The 22,103-nt window shown below is 45.2% G+C and overlaps 1 protein-coding gene across 1 annotated transcript; it reads left to right on the forward strand.

Moving 5' to 3' along the window:
* The first annotated feature begins 389 nt into the window (after nucleotides 1–389).
* Nucleotides 390–21,999, forward strand: C8A (complement C8 alpha chain). Its single transcript, XM_036388028.1, has 11 exons — nucleotides 390–496; nucleotides 2,583–2,679; nucleotides 3,608–3,752; nucleotides 5,467–5,611; nucleotides 7,801–7,990; nucleotides 9,836–10,036; nucleotides 11,323–11,563; nucleotides 15,886–16,011; nucleotides 16,632–16,789; nucleotides 18,780–19,002; nucleotides 21,848–21,999. The coding sequence occupies exons 1-11, from the start codon at nucleotides 390–392 to the stop codon at nucleotides 21,997–21,999; spliced, it is 1,785 nt and encodes a 594-aa protein (XP_036243921.1).
* Nucleotides 22,000–22,103: the final 104 nt, after the last annotated feature.

The following is a 22,103-nucleotide window of genomic DNA, read 5'->3' on the forward strand; positions in this document are numbered from 1 at the left end:
GAAGCTTTTCCCTGGTCAGCAACCAGACACATCAAAATCACAGGGAAGTCACAGTGGGAAATAACACGAGTTTCCTCCTCCTTCAAATTAAAAGGAGGGCGCAGGCTGGGTAGGAAACACACTGCTGCAATAGGATTGATTGACTTTAATGTGGAAACAGTTGCACAGTTTAATATATTTCCTTGCCAGAAAACTGGGAATTTGTTTCCAAAAGGGCAAAGGCCTCTGGGATGTGTCCTGATTCTTTGTGATTGGATCTGTGCTGCTGTCAATGATTTACTGCAGCATTTTGGAGCCTGGTGGGCTCCATGCTCCTTCCAGCAGTCCTGAAAACTTAAAAGCTTTGGTTTGCAGCTGATCTGCAGCAAACCTTCACGTATGGCAGAGCAATGTGGTGGGGCCTGGCTCAGCTCTGTGCCTGGATCCTGTCTGTGTGCTCGCTGGCTTTAACACCAGCCCAGGCGTGCAGGGAGCTCCAGGCACTGCCTTCCCACAGGTAAGTCTGTTCCCTTCCCCACATTTCCATACAGGAATTACCAGCATGCCAATCAGCCCATCAGTTTTGTCCTGACTTGAGGCATGTGCACAAAGCTACCAGGAAAAAAAAAAAAAAAAAAAAATTAAAAATTGGCAGCTGTCCAAAGCCCGAGTCAGGCATCATAATTCCCTCTTAAAGGAACTGTTTGCACAATGATTTTCCTTTTACAGATGACTATTAAGCCTTCTTAAACTTCCTTACTGAAATTACCAGGCTGGGTTTGGGCACTTGAAATGAATTCTCTATACAGGATGATTTATGAGTTAATATTTTTCATATTCTTTTGCATTCTAATTATTTTACACTCGACAACACGAAGCTAACAAGTGCATGTGAATAACCAGGTTTTCAGTCCAAGCCAGATCCTCATTCCTCAGGTTTTTTTTTTCCCCATGAACAATATTATGAACCTATCCAAGTGTCACTTGGGCTTTGAAGGAAAAGAATAAACAAGTTACATTTTTTCTAAAGCTACAGTGTCATGATAGGGAAATGGGTGGAGGTTTTTTTCTATAGCTATTAATTTCAAGCTTGTTGTAAAGGCAAATATGATTTAGGAGGATCAAAAAAAGGTATCAGTGATAATTGGAACATGGAGACAAGGGGAAGGCAGAAAGGAAAAAAACTGTGGCAGTGATACACTTAATTATGAAGGCTTATTCTGATAATCCCTTTTGAAAATGAACAAAGACAAGATTTTTGATGTTTGATGAACTTATCAAACAAGGCAGAGTAATGAAGAGGTAAATGTAAAATCCAATCGAAGGTGAGCCAATTAAGCACTTTGGGAAGTGCTGAAGGATGCAGCCCACAAAGCCTCCCGTGGCAGCAAAAAGGCACCAACAGCTGCATGTCCTCCAGCCCTGGGCTCCTGCAGGCTCCTGGGTTTTCACCTCACACAGGATCTGCACCCACAGGCTCCCTTACTCAGCTGCTGTGGCTCTCATTTAGTAAATCTCTCTTGCCCAGCCTCTGATGAATCCCCCATGAGCTATATACCTCTGCTAATTATCAACATCTCTCTTTGGACTGCAGTCTTGTAAGCAAAACAGACTGCTCATTGGTTAATCAGCAAAATAATAATAAAAATAATAATGTTCTGACTCAGAATAAACTCTCCAAATGGTTCAAAGGCTGTGGCAAATGCAGGGTTGTGTTTGCATGGCACAGATTGCTCCTCAAGACAAAGAAATGGCTCAAACAAATGAAGGTTTTAGAGTAGAGACAGAACTAGAGATTGTAATGGCAGGGCTGGGAGGCAGGAGAAGGATTTTCTGGCTGTTGTGTAGTGATATTCAGAGTATGTGCAGAGAGTCTGACCCAAGAGCCACTACAATACCATACCTTTGCCCTTTTCTCCTTTCATAATGTTCCTTTAGTGATTTTCTTCTCCTCAGAATTTGTGTCTTTTGCTTTCTCAGAATTTGTGTATTTGGCTTTAGAAATACTCAACCAACAAATTTCTTGGTCAAGGTCCTTTGTACCTTGTTCTCTCAGCACTGTTGGTGCTCTAACAATTCCCAGCCCTCCACAAAGCCCATGGAAAGCAGGATCTGATTTCACACCAGCAAAAATCCTGACCATGAGCTCACATCGGTGTAAAGAAAGTGACATCAAAACAGGGTCAGTAGTGATAAAATCCCTGCTCCTGGAGATTGTGATGTGCTTCTGAAAAGAAAGGCAAAAAATTAGCTTTTCTCTAAAACCTGTCCCTTCATGACATTGCTTGTGTTTACCCAGGATGGTTGGTCACACACATATATCTATATAATTGCAATCTACCTGTTGGAAAGGGCAAAGATGTCTTGGGAGAGCAGGAATCCCAAGACAAAATCCCCAGGCACTGCACCTGCAGGCCCTGCTCAATTCTGATAGTGAATACTTGGATGGGACATCTTGGGATGCTTCCCATTTCCTACAAACCAGTTTCCTGGTGGAAAAACACACACACACACACACAGAGATAATTTTCCCCCTTCCAGCCTTCATCCCCTCTCAAAACACAGCTTCAAAGACCTTAGACCACTCTTTCTTCCCTCCCTAGAAGAAGCAGCAGAGATGTTAATTCTCCAGCTCCTGTTGACTGTCAGCTGAGCCAGTGGTCAGGATGGACTGAGTGCTTCCCTTGCCAAGAGAAAAAAGTAAGGATCCGCTGTAATGTATTCATTTATCTTCAGATGTGTCTGTGATGAGGATGTACACACATTAATTATATATATTATACATATTCATCATTCTGAAGCATCCAGTAAACTCATCCAAATATGATGGAAATGCTCCTTTGCTAGAGAGGCTCTTATTTATCGTGGTGTAAACTGGGGAATAAATTCATTGAAGGCAGCAGAACAGGAAAAGCAATATCAAGGGAAATGGTGGAAGAATCAGGCCAGAATACTTGCCCAAGACTTTCTTCCTTTTCTGTCTCAGATTTAATTAAGTATCCCCTGATTCTTAATGCAAATAGTCCAGCGAAAAGAAATTAGAAGCAGCCTTCATGCATCAGCTCCTGTTCTCATATTTTTATAACATTTCACATATGTCTTCATAGTTTGAGAATTTATTTTCACATATCTGACATAATTCTGCTTTCTATGGAGTTTATCTTATTCCTGCCTTTTTTGTTCCTGTGCTTATAGACAGTATATTATCAGTAAATAATATAGCTTTTCTCCCTTTCTTTTTTTTTTCCCCTTCCTAGTTTAAAGAGCAGCAATTCTCATTAATAATCCATCAGAAATGTTGCAGGATCAGTGTTGTAATTAGTGTCTGTGTCCATCTGAGCCTGGTGCGTTGCAGGACAAAGCATATGCAGCTGGAAAAGTGCCATATTTTTCCAAGGTATAAAATAGAGATATTTTTCAAACAGCCATTCCAGCCCCCTCTAAGTTCACATGGACGAACTCCAGGCAAATCTGAACTCCCAACTCTCTGCTGCCTTTTTCACACACAAAGTCTTCAAGCCACACACACGCATAAATTAGGAATACCTATTAAAATGATAGTTTTGATTGCATTCTGGCCTGTGGAGGGGTGTCTGCGAGGGACACACATGGCTCTGTCTCTCTGCAGCACCGGTACCGGCGGCTGGAGCAGCCGGCAGAGTTCGGAGGGCGACGCTGCGCGGGGCACCTCTGGGATGAGCAATCCTGCCGAGCTGAGACGCCCTGCTCAGGGCCACCAGGGTGTGGGCAGGACTTCCAGTGCAAGGAAACAGGTGAGTGACTCAGCCACAAACCCCTGCAGGAGAGGTTTTGGTCCTGGGCCTCGAGTTGTGGGTTGTTAATTGCAGCCCCAAGATGTCTCTGTTTCGGCCCGCGCGGCTGAAGAACGAGTCTGGACTCTTCGGTTTTCAGTCTTGAGGTTGTTTATTAATTATTATCTATAAAATTTTCTTTCTGCCCAGCCGAGATCTGCTCAGCAGGGCAGCCACAGGCACTCTGACTGTCCCCAAGGCGGTGTTGCCTTTTTATACTACAAACTACATATAACATATTTACACTTAATTCCCAATACCTATCACCTGTGTTAGACAGTGCACTTCTACTCTAAACCAATCCCAAATTGCCAACATCACTGCAGAACATGGAGAAGAGGAAGAAGAAGAAGAAGAAAGGCTAGACACGCCCAAGTTCCTCCATCTTGTCCCCATAACCCCCATACCAAAAATCCTAAAATCTACATTTTCACCCTGTGATAATTTTATTATTATACTATTCAAACCTGTGTGACTTTCAGGTCCTCATACAAAGCTGGGAACTTGCTCCAGGGGTCACAATCAAATCCCCAGGTGCTCTGGGCAGCATGCCAGGGTCTCTGAGCCCCCCTGGTGGGGTCCTTGGCAGCTCTGGGCACCCGGAGGGATGGCCTGAGTTCTGACACTGGGGGTATCAGTCCCCTGCCCCGGGAAGCAGGAGGGTGAAGCAGTACAAGAGAAAGACCAGGGATTTTCCCCTCTTCAGTGTTTTTCCCCCCCACTTTTACAGAAATCCATCCATGCTGCACTCAGATTTGGGTAGAAAAGAAGGCTGTGTGACATGGAGAATGTGAATGTTTCAGTGGAACAAAGGGAGTAGGACTATTCTGCTCTAACTGCTGTGCTGCGTGCTCACACTCCGCTCCCACAATGCGCCACGTTCTCCCCTGCTAGAGACAGAGTTCAATCATCAATCCAACCAGCAATCTGTTGGGGTGATTTAGTTATTTTTAGCCACCTCCAGCTCTGAGGATCAGCATACAAAACGGCTGTTCTCTGAAAGTTTGACTAGCCTTGACAGGTTTTTGTTTCTACACAAATGGCTCAAACTTCCTTCCTGAGCATTTAATGAAAATTATATCAAAATTTGGAGCCACAGGCCAGCTCTGTGACCAGCTCATCAGCTGGAGCAGGTTATCATCACTCCATTATTACCCCATCATCACTGGGGTAAATTAAACAGTGCTAGTCCCCTCCTCAAGGCTTTCTCCCCACTCCCAGAAGCAAAAGCCCTTCCATATTGCCTTTCCTGCAAATATCCATTCTCGCAATTAATTACTGCAATAAACTCCCCAAATGCCTCCTGAAATGGGAAGAGGAAACCTTGCACTTTAATAAGATGGAGTTGACTTCCTTAAGCTAAGGGGTGAAGCTATTCCTACAGCAACTGTCCAAGAGTGTGATTTTAGAAAATATAAATTCAGGGCAGTGAGGTGACCTGTCCTTGATTCCCACCTGATAGAAGCCCACGGGAGTGGCCAGCTTGGACTCTGTGCTGTGTTTAGGTCCCAGAAGCTTGGAAAAACCAATTCCCCATGGCATAACGCCGTGCTTAACATGCAGCATGACTTCTTGTGGCCTTGAGATGTGGGTGAAAAACAGCATAATCAATGCAAGCTGCCAGCCAGGATTTCTGGAGGGGGGATAAGCCACCGCCTGCATCTGTGCCCTTTAGGGCGCTGCATTCAACGGCATCTCGTGTGCAACGGAGACTGGGACTGCAGAGATGGGTCTGATGAGGATAATTGTGAGGATGAAGATATTGAAAACCCTTGTGAACATCTGTTCCCAATCCCAGGGGTGGAAAAAATAGTCCAAGGGTGAGTAATTAATCAATAGCTGCTCCTCTCGCAATCAAAACAGGATCATGTTTCTTATATTGCTCTTCCTTAGTAATAGCAGTGATCCAGGAATTGATAGGGGGCTGTACCCAAAGGGGAGGTGCTGTCCCATGTGACCATGGGTGGCAATGAGGGTTCTTTCCATCTTTTATTTCAATCCTCAGTCTCAGATCTATTACCTGACCACAGTACTTGTGATGCCCTTTGTATACTCCTGAAAAAATAGATCCCAGTTATCTCACAGCTTTCTCCAGTTGTTAAAGGTAAGAGACTAAAGCAAACAGCAGACTTTGGAGATGCAGCACCCTGCTGGCATTCATCCTTAAGGAGATTTAGCTCCAGGATTTAGGACTTCAGAGCACAGATTCAAGGCAGAGAGCCTGAGCCCCACACAAGTATATGTAAATACTCCTATCCACAAAAAGTGTTTCCCTGCTCAGTTTCAAATTTTGATTAGGTAATACAGGCAAAAGAGAAATCCAGAATAAAATGAAAGCGAAAGGCAAATTGTGACTGTGACACTCCTGTTGAAAACCTTGTATTTTAACCAAGCTCAGTTTCCCTTGGAGAACATGGCCCTGTCTGTGGCAGAGGAATTGGAATGAGATGATCTTGAAGGTCCCTCCCAGCCCAAACCATTCTAGGATTTTATGAACATGGGCTGCAGGATGAAAATGGAGCCAGCCATTGTGTAACTTTCCAATCAGCTCAATCCAACACTCTCTGGAGTCCATGAGATAAATGTCTCCCTGGCCCAGGGCCTGGGAGGGTCCATCAAAAGTTTTACAAGGCATGCATTAATTACCACTGAGAACCCTGTTTAATTCTGCTCTCTGAAGTGTTTCTCCTGCAGAACACACAAAAGCAGTGGCATTTGCTATCTTAGTCCTAAAGATGGTTCCCTGTTGAGAAGAGCAGTGCTGCTGCTAGTTTGAATAAAGCTTTCACTTTGGGCCATGCAATTACATGGAATACTAAGTAATAGGAAGGATTTCAGAGGGCAGCAGCTGTGAGGGCTGGAGAGCAGGAAGAAGGAGGAATAAGGAAATAATAAGTGACAGACTTGGCAAAGCACAGGCTTCATGTCTAGGGAGGGTGTTAACTACCCTGAGAAACGGGACCATTATTAAAAAGAAAGAGATTAAATTAAGACAGAAAATAATTGCAGAGAATGCCAGGAAGCACTTTGTGACAATGAGATGCATTAGGCTCAAGAGGAACCTGGAGGAATTCCAGGACTTTGGGACTTTCATAGCTGTGCTTGCTGGGAGGGGCTGGGCAACTTCACTCATTTCTTCCATTTCTTGCGTATGAGCCCAAACTAATGCCTTGGAAATAAAATGGCTGTTTGCCTCCTGGTAGCTTTGGGAAGGAGACAGCAAGGAGATAACGAACCCAACCCAGCTTCAAGCTCTATTCCAGTTCCTCAGGAGGCCTGAGGATGGATAACCTGGTGGTGGGGGTATCAGCATCAGGAGAACCTGTGACAGAGACCGAGGCAATAAAACCGGAGTGATGGATAAATTCCTTGTGAAAAACACCCATCACTTGTTTTTAAAAGTTTTAAAGTTTAATAGTAATAAAATGGTTATAAAACTAGTCATATAATTAGAGTAATAATAATTTGGACAGTTTGGATTAGGACAATACGAGACAATACAAACAAAGAGTTATGGATGTCTGGGTGCCTTTTTCTGGGCAAAATAAGCCCAATAAAGGCCCCACGTTAACAGAGGGTTAACCCTTAAAAGCAATAGCCTGTTGCATATTCATATATCTCATACATGATGCATAAATTCCATTCAAACAAAGGATTTCATCTGGTCAGTGTCAGCTTCTTCCTCTGAATCCCAACAGTGTCTTCATGGCTGAGTGAGGCAGGAAGAAGTTCGTTTCTTCTGACAAGAGAGCAATAAATTCTCTTTCTCTGAAAGATTTGGGTGTCCTGTGGCTGCTATCTGCTGCAAGTACCTCATTCCTTTCTTAAAAAATTATCCCACATACATAGTTCCTATTTTAACTACAAAAGTCACCCTTTAACTACAAAACTGCATTTCCCATACTATTAAAATGTTCATACAGCCCAACTATTCAACACAACATAATACACGCAGCAAATATCCGCGTAGAGCCATATAATATGCACTTTTCACATTCCTCTCTCCAAGGTACAACATCCTGACGGAGGAAGGGAGGCAGAACGTTTATGACCCGGGTTATTTTGGAGGGTTCTGTGAGTACGTGTACAACGGGGAGTGGCGGGAGCTGCGCTACGACGCCGCCTGCGAGCGCCTGCACTACGGCGATGATGAGAAGTATTTCCGCAAGCCCTACAACCTCCACCTCTACCAGTTCCTGGTGAGTGCTGCAAGAGGCCAAATTTAGCAGCAATTCCTCAGCAAAACAGCCAAACTTCCTCTAGGGATTTCTGCTGGTCAGAGTGACCCCAAGATGTGTTAAAAAGTCTCTTTTCCCAGCCCGGCGGTCAAAGGAGTCAGAACCCTTCTATTCTTGTTCTCAAGGTTGTTTATTGTTTCTTATCTATAAAATTCTTTCTTCTGTCCTGCTGAGGTCCATCCAGCAGGACAGACAGAGGCACTCTGGTGTTATCTTTTATACTAAAAACTACATGTACATTATTTACCATAATTTCCCAATACCTATCACCTATGTTAGACAGCGAGTTTCCATTCTAAACCAATCCAAAAGTGCCACCATCACAGCAGAAGATGAAGGCCAAGAAGAAGAAGGAGAAAGGACTGGACACACCCAGATTCCTCCATCTTGCTCCTGAACCCCCGTTCTAAAAACCCCAAAATTCTACATTTTCACCCTGTGATAAATTAACTATCATTCTACTTAAACTTTCTTGACTTGTAATTCTTCATATCAAGGCTGGTAATTTTTTTCATGGGTCAAGATCAAAGGCACAGGGGTCTTGGGCTCTGTGCCAAGGTCTCTGAGCCCCTTGGCAGGGTCTCGAGTCCTCCAGGGCAGCCAGAGGAATTTCCTGGGTTCCAACAACTTCCCACAAAGATATGAGGTACATTCTATCTCCAGTTGTTTAAGGTACCCCAGCAGGCACTCGATGTGTAAATGTTGATTTATGGTGCCTCAAGGAATGCATATGCTGTATCACCCAGGCATCCCCACTGCTTCCTCTGGCCCAGGCAGAGCCAAGTGAGAGGTGTTTTCTCTAAATTCTGCTATTAATGAGCTGTAGAGCTTGCAGGATCCTTTTGCCTCTCTAGGGACTGAGCTGGCCATGTGTAAAATGGTAACAACGCTGCTGGTTCAATCTTTGAAGGCATTTTAAGTCTACAAGGGGCATTAATCTGAATTCTGAGTGAGACAGGCATCCTGCAACCCATCACCAGGGATCACAACACCTCCAGTCCATAGGTCATGTCTGATGCTGGACAGTGATCCAAGCAGAGAAAGGATTCAGTTTGGGTCTCCCACATCCTAAGTGGGTGCCTTGGCCACACTGTTAAACATTAATCGTGTTTTCTGACATGAATGAATGAAAACACATTATTCCTGGGAAACATTACTCAATGCAAGTAGCTTTCATGCCCTCCCAGCAGGCAGAGTCCCTCAGTCCCCAGTTTGAGCACTGGGGCTGGCTTTTTACAGAGCTGGCAAATGACAGAGCTCAGACTCAGCAGAGCTGCTCGATTCCACGTGCCGGCAAAGTAGAGCTGTCAAGGAAAAGGTCACTTCTCTAAAACACAGGCAAAACAATGTTTGTTTTCTAGCCTTGCCATTGTAAATAGATGTTGAATTTTTCTTTTCCTAAATAAATTCATCCAGAAGCAGGCTGGAGAGTAAAAAAAAAAAAAAATGGTCCAAATCATTAGGATTTGGCAGAGCTGTAAGGAACTGGAAGGAAGGTTTTTATAATGAGAAGTGTCAGGCTGTCTTAATAGCTACCATTACCAGCTCTGGCTTTGAGTGGCTAAACACAGACCTTTCCCCTGCTTGGAGATGGAAGAAGCAAAATGCTTGGCTTTATCCACATTTCTCACATATTTCCAAATGAAATGGCACAGGACTTAATTCCTTATTCCACACTCACTGAAGTCAGTGCTGATGCTGACTTCAGGAGCATCATGGGCTTTAACAGTGGTATTCCTTCAAGAAATAGAGATTAAAAAGGAAGGGAAGCCCCTGAAAAATTAATGTCTGCTCCTTTCATTTTAGGCTCATGCTGATTCTGGGTTTTCTTTTGAGTTTTACGAAGATTCAAAGGACCTGCTTGACGCCCTTAAAAGTGATAAATCCAGATCAACAGGCTTCACCATTGGAATTGGGCCTGGAGGTTTAGATGTCATGCTAAACCTGGGCCTCACTTTATCAGGTGGCAAAGGATCCCTGAAGAATTTCACGCAATATGATGCAAAGGTAAAAAAAAAGATCCAAGCAAATCAGTGATGCATCTGCTCCAGTTGCATCATCTGTGCATCGCATGGTCTGGCTGTAACTTATGTCAGTTTATTCTCTCAATTGCATTTTTTAACACAGGGTAATTGTACCTTAATTTGTTCATGTAATTGCAAATGTATGATCGTTAGGAATCCTGTTTGCTGTTCTTGGTATGTTTCAGCAAACAGGGAGTGGGAATAAAATTGAATTACGGAGTGCCACGGCACATGTCATCTCACCCCATCCTGTTTCATGGCTACACTGAGCACATAAATAAAAAAATGCTTGAAAGTGACAATGAGGGAGGAGGGAATATCAAGATGCTGATCAAAACAATTATCCTCAAGGAATGATCTCTAGTAGCAAATATATCTTGCTCAAATTAATACAAGCTGCCTCGTGACGGGGAAATGGGCTACTTTTAACAGGAGGTTAAAATACCACGCTGAAAAAAATAGCACCTGATAATAGGGTGTACTTCTCACAGAGGGCTTGCATCATGGACTGGCAGTGATGACCTCTTTCCAATCTAATAACATGAGTGCTGGTATTTCCCACATTTACCGTGCCCCATCTCCACTTCTCTCCGGGCTGCTGACAGAAAACAATAAAGAAGAATTACTTTGATGGTGTTCCGAGTTAAAATGCCCTTAAAAGCTGTTTGAAATGAGTACCATTATAGTATTTACTGTGCCCTTGTCCAGACTCACATGATGTTTGCAGCTAAATGATGATTAGTTATTGGAGGAATCATTTAAAGGGCTGCTCGTGTTGCAGGGGAGACTTGTGCAAAGCGATGGCAAATACAGAGCTGGAGCCTTGGAGCTGGTGGTATATCCAGGAAATTCTCCCTCCATCAGCATCTTTCTGGCCAAGGAATCTCCCCTCTGCTGGGCTGGGCTTGACCCTTATTCTTTGCTATTCATTGAGTTTGTGAAAAAAGCAAGAAGGGAATAAACAGTATGGAAAGGAGACTGGAAAAAAAAATTGCAGAAACGGAGAATGGAGGGGAATCATGTGGAGCCCAACTCTGATCATATTCACTCATCAATAAAACCCCTGTATTATCCAACCCCCCAAGGCCCTCCACCTCCACAGCAAATCAGACTTTAAAAAAAGAATTACCATTATTTCATTTAAATCAGGCATGTTTTCATGCGCGCACTGACAGCCAGAGACTCAGGCTTTCCCCTGCAAGCCTAAAGCCTAGAAATTCATGTGTTTAAACTCATGTTGGCTGCAGCTCCTCTCTCCTTTTCCTGCAGAATGTTGGGTTCATTAGAGCTGTGACCAAGGTGCAGACAGCCCGCTTCAAGATGAGGAGGCACAACATTGTTTTGGATGAAGATGTGCTGCTCTCCCTGCAGGAGCTCCCAGACACCTACAACTATGGCATGTATGCCAAATTCATCAACGACTACGGCACCCACTTCATGACATCTGGCACCATGGGGGGGGTCTTTGAGTACATCCTTGTCATCAATAAGGAGGAGATGAGAAGAAAAGGTGAGAACATCAAAATATATCCTCTGTTCTCAGCTTTCTGCTTTAAACCTGGCATTTCCAGCCTGGTGGCACTACTGGCCACGCGGCTTGGGATTAACTTAAGTGTCACCAAATGTGGTTCCTGCTCTGATTTCAGAAGTACCTGGGTGAGGGTTTGGCCATTAAGGAAGGAAACTGAGCATCATTTTCTCCATTTCTTGCTAATCTTCTCCTATTTCTTGTCATCTTTGTTCACCATGAAAACTTGAAGGCTGCAGAGCCACCCAGAGCTCAGCAAATCAGCCCTCTCACATTTCAGCCTGTTTGCAGTGAGTGCCACAATTTTCTGTAAATGGAAATATTGCACTGCACTCAGCAATAGCTCTGCCACTTCACTCTGCTTAGTGTCACATCTGGAGATTAACAGACCCCTGTTAGCTCCAGTTCTCAACAAATTGGAGTGTATGAGGCTGGAGGGCCCTACCTCTAAATCTCAGTTAGATAAAACACCCACTGCAGACACCGAGAGCCTGAGAATTGCCATTGCTAGCAAGTCAAAAATGTAACATTTTTCCTAATCAAAAACATGGGATATAGAACAATAATATGGCTCAATAACCAGGTTGTCAACTTTTGTAAAGGTGTCAACAATGCAATAAATCCCATTTTCACCAAGGGCCATCACTCTGCTGTGCTGGGGGTACCACTGCCTTGGTAACTCCAGGCCAGACACTGATGAAGAAGGAAATTGTGAGCTTGGACAACAGCTGCAAATTGCTGTAATTTCAGTAATTTCAGTAATTTTCATGGTTCTGCCCCAGATTCTGCCTCTGGTCTGAAATGGTTGGGTCCCATCAGCATTAGGATAACTATGCATTCCATATTGCACATTAACCATGCCAAATTTTCCACAAGAAATTACTGATTGAGAGAATTTTCGTCAAGTTCCTGAACCTCCAATGTTTAGAAACATGATGCCTCTTCAAATTACTCCTTCACTTTGAAGGGTGAGTGATATAGAAGTGAACAAGGTCTTGGCAAGCAAGTCTTCAGGAAGCAGACTGCCAATTTCAGAGGAAGAATTAATCAAGAGCATGTGGAGGGACGCTATTATTTCACTTTATCTTGTGCTTGCTGTGTATGTAAGGAGATTTACTGCTACGAGATGCCTTATCTTAGGAAAGAAGGATACTGAAGTCCAGCAAAAGACAAAAATGCACCCCGGTAGAGATGTAATTTTCATTCTGATGCAGCACCATTCTGTAATTTTCATCTAATCCAGCCTCTGCCAGAAAGTCCAGCCTCACAAAGCCAGCAGTGCTCTGTGTCACGCAGTGCTGACCCAGAAGGACCCACCTGCAGTGTCTGATATGCCACTGTCTGAAAGCATTTAGCAAAAAAACCCTGATTTCTCTAATGTTGATCACAGCCATGCTTGGAGGCTGTGTTTGCAAGAGGATTATCCTCCTTCCCTGAGGAATGGTTAGGATCAGGATACAAGTGCTCAAGTCTTAAAATCAGAGCTTCCTAAGACGAGTCTGAAGCTCTGCAGATGCATCACTGGGCTCCCACAGGGCTGCTTTAGGTCAACCACTGCATCCTCAGGGCCCACCCAGCCCACCAGGCTGCTTGCTAAATGCTCTGGAACACAGAATATTCATTTTCTTATAGACCAGTGACCAAAGCACAAACTCAGGAAAAAGATCCCTTGGCTGAGTCCTTCCTAAATGAGACACAGCTTAGGTGGTCATTGAGCATCTGGCTTCGACTTTGAGCATTTAGGAAACCTGAATTTTGAAAATGAAATCACCTCCTGTGTTTAGGCATCCACAGCTCACTGCAGAGCTCAGGGCTGCAGTTTTGCTGCCAGACCCATTCCCAGCTTTCAGGCTGCAAGGGCTTATATGGATGTGGTCATGAGTGAAATAAATACGTATGTCAGAGCGAGGTCCCTCGTTGCTCTGCCATCAATATTTTTCATTACTTGTTTTTAAAATAGATTGTTATGGTTCTATTATTTAGCAGAAAACAGTATAATGTGTTCACCCATTACAAGAACATTTATGGGAGGAACATTATGCGTGGAGTAAATTAGAAAGAGTCTTCATATATTCTGATTAATTCAAAATGCAGCAGTAAATCTTATCACTCGAGCACATTTAACTATCGCAAATTATATCATATAAAACAAAAAAAAAAACCCTATCAGGGCTCCCCCCTCAAGCACTAATATTTACTGAGGCCACCCTTTTGCAGTGATAACCACTTTTCATTTATCAAGACCCGATCTTGCCACGACCAATGGCGAATGGTATCGACAGCCCCTCGCTGAACATAATTACTCAACAGGAACCATGGCAAATCAATTAATCAGGGTGTTCCTCAAGTTTAATTTTATGGCACTCCAGCACCAAGATAAGCAATCACGCATGCTGCTTTGGGTGAGTGAACTTTACCCACTGTGTTTACAACTGTTGAACAGTTTAGTACAAGTAATTGAGTGCTACATGTTTAATCTTTCTCAAGGGCCCAGTTTTGCAGTGGGATGCAGTTCCCAGCTCAGGTCTGGAGTGTGTTTCAGCTCTCACCAGTTTGAAGCCCCTTTCTCAGGATGCTGAGTTCCTGAGCAGGGTTTGGATCCACCAAGCCAAGGAGCAGATCTGTGTCCCAGTGAGCCTCTCCTGTAGGGTGGGCAGAAGGGAACAAGCTTGCAGGTGGCATCCCAGGGGGACCTGGGCAAGCTCTGGGCCCTTGGGAACCTCATGAGGTCCAGCAAGGCCAAGTGCAGGCGTGGAAGGGGATTCTGCCCCTCTGGTGAGGCCCCACGAGCAGTGTTGCATCCAGCTCTGGGTGCCCAGCACAGCAAAGACATGGAACTGGTGGGACAAACCCAGAGGAGGCCACAAAGCTGATTAGAGGAGTGAAGAACCTCTCCTATGAGAAAAGGCTGAGGGAATTTTTGTTTTTCAGCCTGGATTTTTCTTATCCAGTCTTCAGTGAGACCTCACTGCAACCTTCCAGTGCTTAAAAGACATTATAAAGACAGGTTTTAATCAGGGCCTGTCGTGACAGGACAAGGGGTGATGGTTTTCAACAAAAGAGGGCCAATGTAGATTAAAGAAGCCACGTTTTACAATGAGTTTGGTGAAACACTGTTGCCTGGAGGGGTGGTGGATGTCCCATCCCTGGACACATTCAAGGCCAGGTTGTATGGGGCTCTGAACAAACTTGTGTAGCTGAAGATGTCCCTGAGTCCATGAGGGAGAGAGGCTGGACCAGATGGGCCCTTCAAGGTCCCTTTTAACCCACACCACCCCATAACCCCACAAAACCAGAGCCACGAGTGTCTGGGCAATATTTCAAACACAAGCAAGGCAAGGCCCTGCTCCCCAGTGCTGAGGGGAGCCTGTTCAGCAGACAGTGCTCCAGGGTGGCACCTGGACAGAGGTTTAAACTTCAGACCATCAAACCACAACACACAAACCCCACTGACCTCTGTGCCTCCTTTCAAACCAGGCTTCTTTGGAAAACACTTTAAGGTCCTCTTGACAAAAAAAGAGCAATATGAAAGTTTCCTGTTACTTACAATACCTGCATTTACTGAAATCAATGGACTTGGAACTACTAGAGGACGGCCTTATATTTGCAGCACACTGAAGTGCTTGCATAAAACCAGGCTGTATGAAATATGCACATTGCTTACCTTGGTGAAACCACCTCATTAGTTCCCTTCTCCCCTCTGCAGTTGCTTCATGGCTCTCCAGTTACATATTTTCATGATGTATGTGGTGGTGGTGCTGGCAGCAGCAGGCAGGAAAGCTCTGGCAGCTCTCAGCACACCTTTCCTAAGGTACTCCTTAAGGTGCTGCTTAACCCATTAATGATCAGATTCCTAAACTGATCTGCTTTTTAACCAGTAATGATCTGATTCCTAAATCAGACCACCTAATGATCTGATTTCCTAAATTCAGATCCTGAATTCAGGAAAATTAGTGAGGATCTATTGATTTCAGCTGCTGTTCCTGGCTTTATTTATGAGTTAGTCTGTGAGAAAACCAAAGTTTGTTGTTAAATATATAGATCAAACAGTGCCTGAAGCCTTAAGATTTTTACTTTCTTCTATTATTTTCTAAGGAAACAATTTTTTACACCTAATATATGATAGGCCAAATATACCCCAATAAAATATTGGGGTTTTCCACTGTCCTCTGCCCTGAATAGCTTTTGACTTCAAAATAAAAGCCATGAAAGTAACTGAATCTTTTCTTCAATGATAGAAAAGAGAAGCAGGAAAATGAACACCACGAGTCACTGAATTTACCTCTCTCTTTTCTGGTTTGCAGCCATCAGCATGGAGGAGATAAGTGCCTGTGTTGGGCTGTCCCTTGGCCTTACAGTCAGCAAGAACCTGGATCTGGGTGTAACCCTGACACACTCTAAATGCAAACAGAAAGGACTCCTGAATACTGGTACAGCAGCAGGGCTGGGGTCTCCTCAGGCTCCTTGGGTCACTTGTTTGGGTCACTTGGGCACAGAGATTCGTGCAGGGTCACACAAGGTGTGAGGATGGGAGCTCTGGTGCCATCCCCCAGGCAAGGTGGGACCACAGGAACTTTGGGTTCACATCTCCAGGAGTACTGATGCCTCTTAAAAGAGCAGGAATTAATGTAGCAATATATCTGGATGAGAAACAGAGGCTGTGGGGTGGCTAGGAGGCTGCAGTCCACAGCAATGACAGACTGAGTCAAAATTGACTCTAAAAAGTACTCGAAGAGCGTAGGAATGCCCAGATTTGTACATTTCCTAATGAGCTATAGAGAGTGTGACCTATTGCCCATGTCCTACCCAGAAACCAAGGCTGGAGGAGTGCAGGCTCCTCAGGTGTTATCAGCTTAGAGGATTTGGGATGCTCAAGTTGTCAGCCTGTGATAAGGTGGCAGGGCTCACCCCACAGGCAGGGAGCACTGAGCTCCCATCGATCCCGGGAGGCAGCCCCCTGACAGCACAATTGATCTCCCCTCCACTGAGCAGAGTCTGCAGCCTGTGTGGAACAGCAGCTGAAAATTACCTGTGCAATTCTACTCTGCAGATGCTGAGAGCCACAGTGCAGTTGTGGAAGATATTATTCCCCGGATTAGAGGGGGAGACACCAGTTCCAGTGGAGGGCTCCTGAAGAGTTGGGATGGCAAAATGTACCGTCACTGGGGCAGGTCATTAAAATATAATCCTGCTGTTATTGATTTCCAGGTAAGGCTTTTCTGCAGTTGAAGAAACTCTGCTGCTCTAAGGAATGAAAGTGTAGTCGAGCAGATCATTTTGTATTTTTATTGTGATCCCATCACAGAACAAGATTAAATGTAATGGGCCACTGATCTGGTAACCTCTTATTCATTTCACAATGGGGAGTACATCTCCCACTGACTGCATCCACAGGGAGACAGACAAGGAGCTTAATGCTGGATTAGTGCCAGGTTAAGTTTCTGATGTGTTCCCCAACAGCTTTACAATGATTTGAAGCTGTATTCATCTCTAGTATTCTCCCTGATGCTGTCCACCCTCCTGTAAAAGCAGGGGACTCACAGGGGACTGCAAAGACAGCCCCCCTCCAGGAGTTCTCTGAGCAGAGAGCTCCTGGCCACTTTGTCAGGTGGGTCCTGTCTTTCTCCACGCTCTAAAAAGAAGGTCTGTGGCCATAAAAATCAGTGAGGCTCTATTCTCCCTTTTGTTTCACTGGGTGCCCCATAAAATGGGAAGATCAGTGAAGCATCTTATAGGGCTTCTGAGGGGGAGGAGATGAGTGCAAGCAGAGGGGATAAAAGGGACAGAAAAGAGTGATCCTACAAACAAATAATCCAGGGTTGAGCTGGCAGAGGCACGAGGGGGTGGCCACAACTCCTCAGCTGTGGTCAGCAGGACCACAAGGACCCCAAGATGCCAAGATCACCAGTCTGCTCCAGGAGAAGCTGTGGAGTGTGGGGGAAGGATCTCTGTCATGGCAGGGACATGCTGCCATTTCTATCCCTCTTGTCTTCATTTGAAAGCAGGTCTGAAAGCTCTGACAGAGAGTGGGAGAAGGGAAAATGGATTTGGGAATTATCTGTGTTATTGGCAGGGCAAGAAGGACTGTGCAAACCTTCCTGGGCAGCAGCTGGTGGCAGAAAGATCTGATAACACAGAAGTGCTTTCAGTTCCAGCTGCAGGTCATTCACCTTTTTGCACAAAGTCCCATTAATTCTGGGCAAGATTTCTTGCAGTTTTCCAGTAAACCATGCACTGACCTTTCTATTTTCCAGTAAACCATGCACTGACCTCTCCAGAGCTCCCTGCAACCAGAGGGGCCACTTCAGCAGCTCTTATCTGCAGTCCCCTCAGTTTGTCAAAGAGGCTTGTGCAAATTTGCCTAAGAGCTCTTCCCAAAGCCCAGCTGATGCTGATCCTACCCACAAATCACCCTCACAGTGCCTTGCACAGTGAGCTGACACCCAGCTCTTCCCTGGAACAAATTCCTGGCCTAGACAAGGGAGCATTTGCCCAGGAGCATCGATGGACAAATGTAAATAAGTGTCCTCACACAGTCCCAAGTTTTTAGCTTTAATGCTCATTGAATATTAATATTCAGTTGGGCAAGTTATAATTGCTGCCCAGACTGGACTATTTTTGCTGACTGGCATATAGGAGCTGGATCTTGCTGCTGGAAAATACGATGAGTGAGTTACATTCCCAAAGCTGTAGATGACAGTATTATTTCACAACATCAAAGGGCAAAAATATATAGGCAAAATTCCTCATTCTCAGCATTTACTGGATATTTCACAATCTGGCCACTGCACGGGATAGGATGGCAATAAATTTTGATGATACCCTCTGTCCAAGCTCTTACCAAAACATTTTACTCAAAAAGGCAAAAAGCATGCAAGAATCCCAGGGCCTGTGACAGCACTAAGAAATCAGTCCAAAAAACGGGCTTACTGGGGTGTTTTAATTTATCAATCCAATCCCTGCTGAAACTCCAAAGCATGTCCAGAAAAGCCAATCCCACACAAACCCCCAAGATGAGGAAGGTTTTGGAACGGTGGCTCCTCACTGGGGCAGCGCCACATTTGCATGATGCACATGCAGCTGTCAAGGAAGACAAATGAGTTTTTCCCCGAGTCCTGAATTTATCCAGCAATGTCACAGCATCCCAGTCGATGCCCAGCTGAAATTGTTCCCATGCCATCCATCTCCATCCCTGCAGCTGCAGCCCATCCACGAAATCCTGCGCAGGAGCAGCCTCGGCCACATGGGGAGCAAAGAGCAGCACCTGAGGAGGGCTCTGGGTGAGTTCCTGCTGGAATTCAGCCCCTGTCGCTGCAGGCCCTGCCACAACAACGGGGAGCCCGCGCTGCTGGGGGACAGCTGCTCCTGCCACTGCCGCCCTGGCCACCGAGGAGCCGCCTGCCAGCACACCCAGCGCCCAGGTGAGAGCCCAAAGGGGTGGATTTCCCTCTCCGCGTGGCTAAACCAACAGCTCCTGGCATCCACACATCAATCCCTTCTGTGTTTTGTGGCTGGCTTATCTCGGGTTGTTAATTGCAGCCCTGAGATGTGCAGGGTGTCTCTGTTTCGGCCCACGTGTCCGAAGAATGAGTCAGAGCTCTTCAGTCTTCGGTCTTGAGGTTGTTTATTAATTATTATCTATAAAATTTTCTTTCTGCCCAGCCTGAGATCTGCTCAGCAGGCAGCCACAGGCACTCTGAACACCCCTGAGGCGGTGTTGTCTTTTTATACTACAAAATATGTATAACATATTTACAATTACTTTCCAATACCTATCACCTATGTTAGACAGTGCACTTCTACTCTAAACCAATCCCAAAGTGCCAACATCACAGCAGAACATGGAGAACAAGAAGAAGAAAGGCTAGACACGCCCAAGTTCCTCCATCTTGTCCCCATAACCCCCATACCAAAAATCCTAAAATCTACATTTTCACCCTGTGATAATTTTATTATTATACTATTCAAACATGTGTGACTTTCATGTCCTCATACAAAGCTGGTAACTTGCTCCAGGGGTCACAATCAAACCCACAGGTGTTCTGGGCAGCATGCCAGGGTCTCTGAGCCCCCTGGTGGTGTCCTTGGCAACTCTGGGCACCTGGAGGGATGCGCTGAGTTCCGACAGGTTATGCTGAACAGCCCCTGAGCTGAGCAGCTCAGGGCATGGGGGAATGGGTTTAAATTGACAAAGAGCAGAGTTAGGTTGGATATGAAGAAGAAGATCTTCCCTGTGTGGGTGGTGAGGCCCTGGCATAGGTTGTCCCACCGCAGGCAGTGTCCAAGGTGAGGTTGGACAGGGCTTGGAGCAGCCTGGGATAGTGGAAGGTGTCCCTGCCCATGGCAGAGGAGTGGGAATGAGATGTTCCCGTCCAATCCAAACCATTCTGTAATTTGTTATTACTATAAATAGAAATAGTAATAATAAATTTAATTGCTGGATTAAATCCAGGAAATCTTCTGGAGGCCTTGTGGCATCCCACTAAGGATGGCTGCTCCAAGGGAGAGAGCACAAACCTCAGCAGGCAGGGAGGGGAGGGAAGGGGAAAGGCTCAGGTCAAGCAACTCCTCACACAACTCGCCACCAAAAAAACCATTTTAGTAAAAAATTGCTACGTTGCCAGATTTCCCACCCCCTCCTGGGTTGCATTTTGACTAGGGTGTCTATTTTGAGGTGAAAGAATATGTTTTTCCAAAGTGACAGGCTTATATTTATGTTTTCTTTGCCACTTTCTATACTATCCTAAAAAGTTAAGCGGGTAGCAAAAAAAGCTGGGGTCAGAACAGGCTCTTTCATTTCCAAAAAAAAGTTGCAGCTCTCTTTGGATATTTTTGTCCTGATTCATGATGACAAAAAAGAAAAAAAAATCTAAATTTCAGCACATTAAGCTGGCAGAAAAATCCATCTTCAGAGCAGTTCCACCAGGCAGAGCTCCAGACCTTCAGCTGTGGGCTCATCACTGGGGTCTCACCGAGTGGGAAATCAAAACTGTAATGAGACAAGGAGTTGGAGCAGAGCTGGGGAGATGGTTTGTGAGGCTGAATGCCAAAGCTTTGCTTCAATGACTGCAAAGTGGTTTTTTTTTTTTAAAGCTCAGGTTCTTTAAGTTGTCTCCAAATCTCAGGAATTTGCTTGGGAAGCCCAGGACCTGCCACCAATGCAGAGCACTGGACCAGCCAGCCTTGTGCTCGTGATTTTAGCAACAGTGGGGACAGCACTTCTAAACTCCTGGAGAATTTTTAATTTCAAATTTTCAGTTGCAAAACTAATTTAAGACCAAACTAATTTTGTTTTTTAAAAGCACGATGTTCCAGCAGATGGAAAACGCAGCTTCCCAGCCAGCACTAAGTAAGAGCACACACATCCATTTGCACTGTCTGGATTAATAAAGTGCCCAGGCCAGGCATGAAGGCCAGATGAGTAAATAAAAAACGACAGTAAATGACAGGCATCAAGCATTCCCATCATTCAGGAGCACCACCATAATCCATAGTATCGACCACTCCTGACAACTCAGTCTGTACTGTAATGAAAAAGCTTTGAAATGACCCATCTCCAAAGGGACTTTCCACAACATCCCCACAGCTTTAGGGGACTTCTGTCACTCTGCCTTGGTCAGAGGCAAGAAGCTGATACTGAGAGAGCTGTGAGCTGCACTTTGGGAAAGGAAAACCAGAGGGTTTCAGATGAGATGGACAAGAAAGTGCTGTTGGTATTTGGTGTGGTGGTGTTCGCAGGGGTCCCAGGGCGAGGGAAGAGATGAGAATGTCCACTCCATGTTTCAGAAGGCTTGATTTATTATTTTAAGATATGTATTATATTAAAACTATACTAAAAGAATAGAAGAAAGGATTTCATCAGAAGGGTAGCTAAGAATAGAAAAGGAATGGAAATGATAACAGAAGCTTGTGTCTCAGACAGAGAGTCTGAGCCAGCTGGACTGTGATTGGCCATTAATTAGAAACAACCACAGAGACCAATCACAGATGCACCTGTTGCACTCCACAGCAGATACATTGTTTACATTTTGTTTCTGAGGCCTCTCGGCTTCTCAGGAGAAAAAATCCTAAGGAAAGGGTTTTTCAGAAAATATCATGGCTACAGTTTGGGGTGATGCTGATTCATCTCCCCTGGCTTTGAGTGCCTTGATCTCAACAGCCCGGGCCTGGCTGGCAGAGAGCAGGGAGTCCATATCCAGAGAAGCTTCAGCCAGACCTGAAATCCCTTTTTTTGTTTGTTTTTCCCTTTCTCTGCGTGTGTCCCAGGCGGTGAGACGGACGGGCGCTGGAGCTGCTGGTCGGGCTGGTCCCCGTGCCAGGCGGGGACGGCGCGGCGCAGCCGGCACTGCTCCAACCCTGCCCCGCAGCACGGCGGGCAGCCCTGCGCTGGCAGAGACCTCCAGAGCAGAGCCTGCTGAAAGCACAAGGAGCCTGGCACGGGCTGCTTTGGAACCTGGGCTGGGCTGGAAATACTCAGGGCGTGTGATGGAATTAACCCCTGGAAGGAATCATTGACCGGTGA

The sequence above is a fragment of the Molothrus ater genome, chromosome 9 (assembly GCF_012460135.2).
Source record: "Molothrus ater isolate BHLD 08-10-18 breed brown headed cowbird chromosome 9, BPBGC_Mater_1.1, whole genome shotgun sequence".
Taxonomy (NCBI): Eukaryota; Metazoa; Chordata; class Aves; order Passeriformes; family Icteridae; genus Molothrus; species Molothrus ater.

Coding starts and splice junctions, on each gene's coding strand:
- C8A (XM_036388028.1), top strand. CDS start 390: ATGTGGTGGGGCCTGGCTCAGCTCTGTGCCTGGATCCTGTCTGTGTGC. Junction 497..2,582: donor CAGGCACTGCCTTCCCACAG/GTAAGTCTGTTC, acceptor TTCCCTCCCTAG/AAGAAGCAGCAGAGATGTTA. Junction 16,012..16,631: donor GAAAGGACTCCTGAATACTG/GTACAGCAGCAG, acceptor TCTACTCTGCAG/ATGCTGAGAGCCACAGTGCA.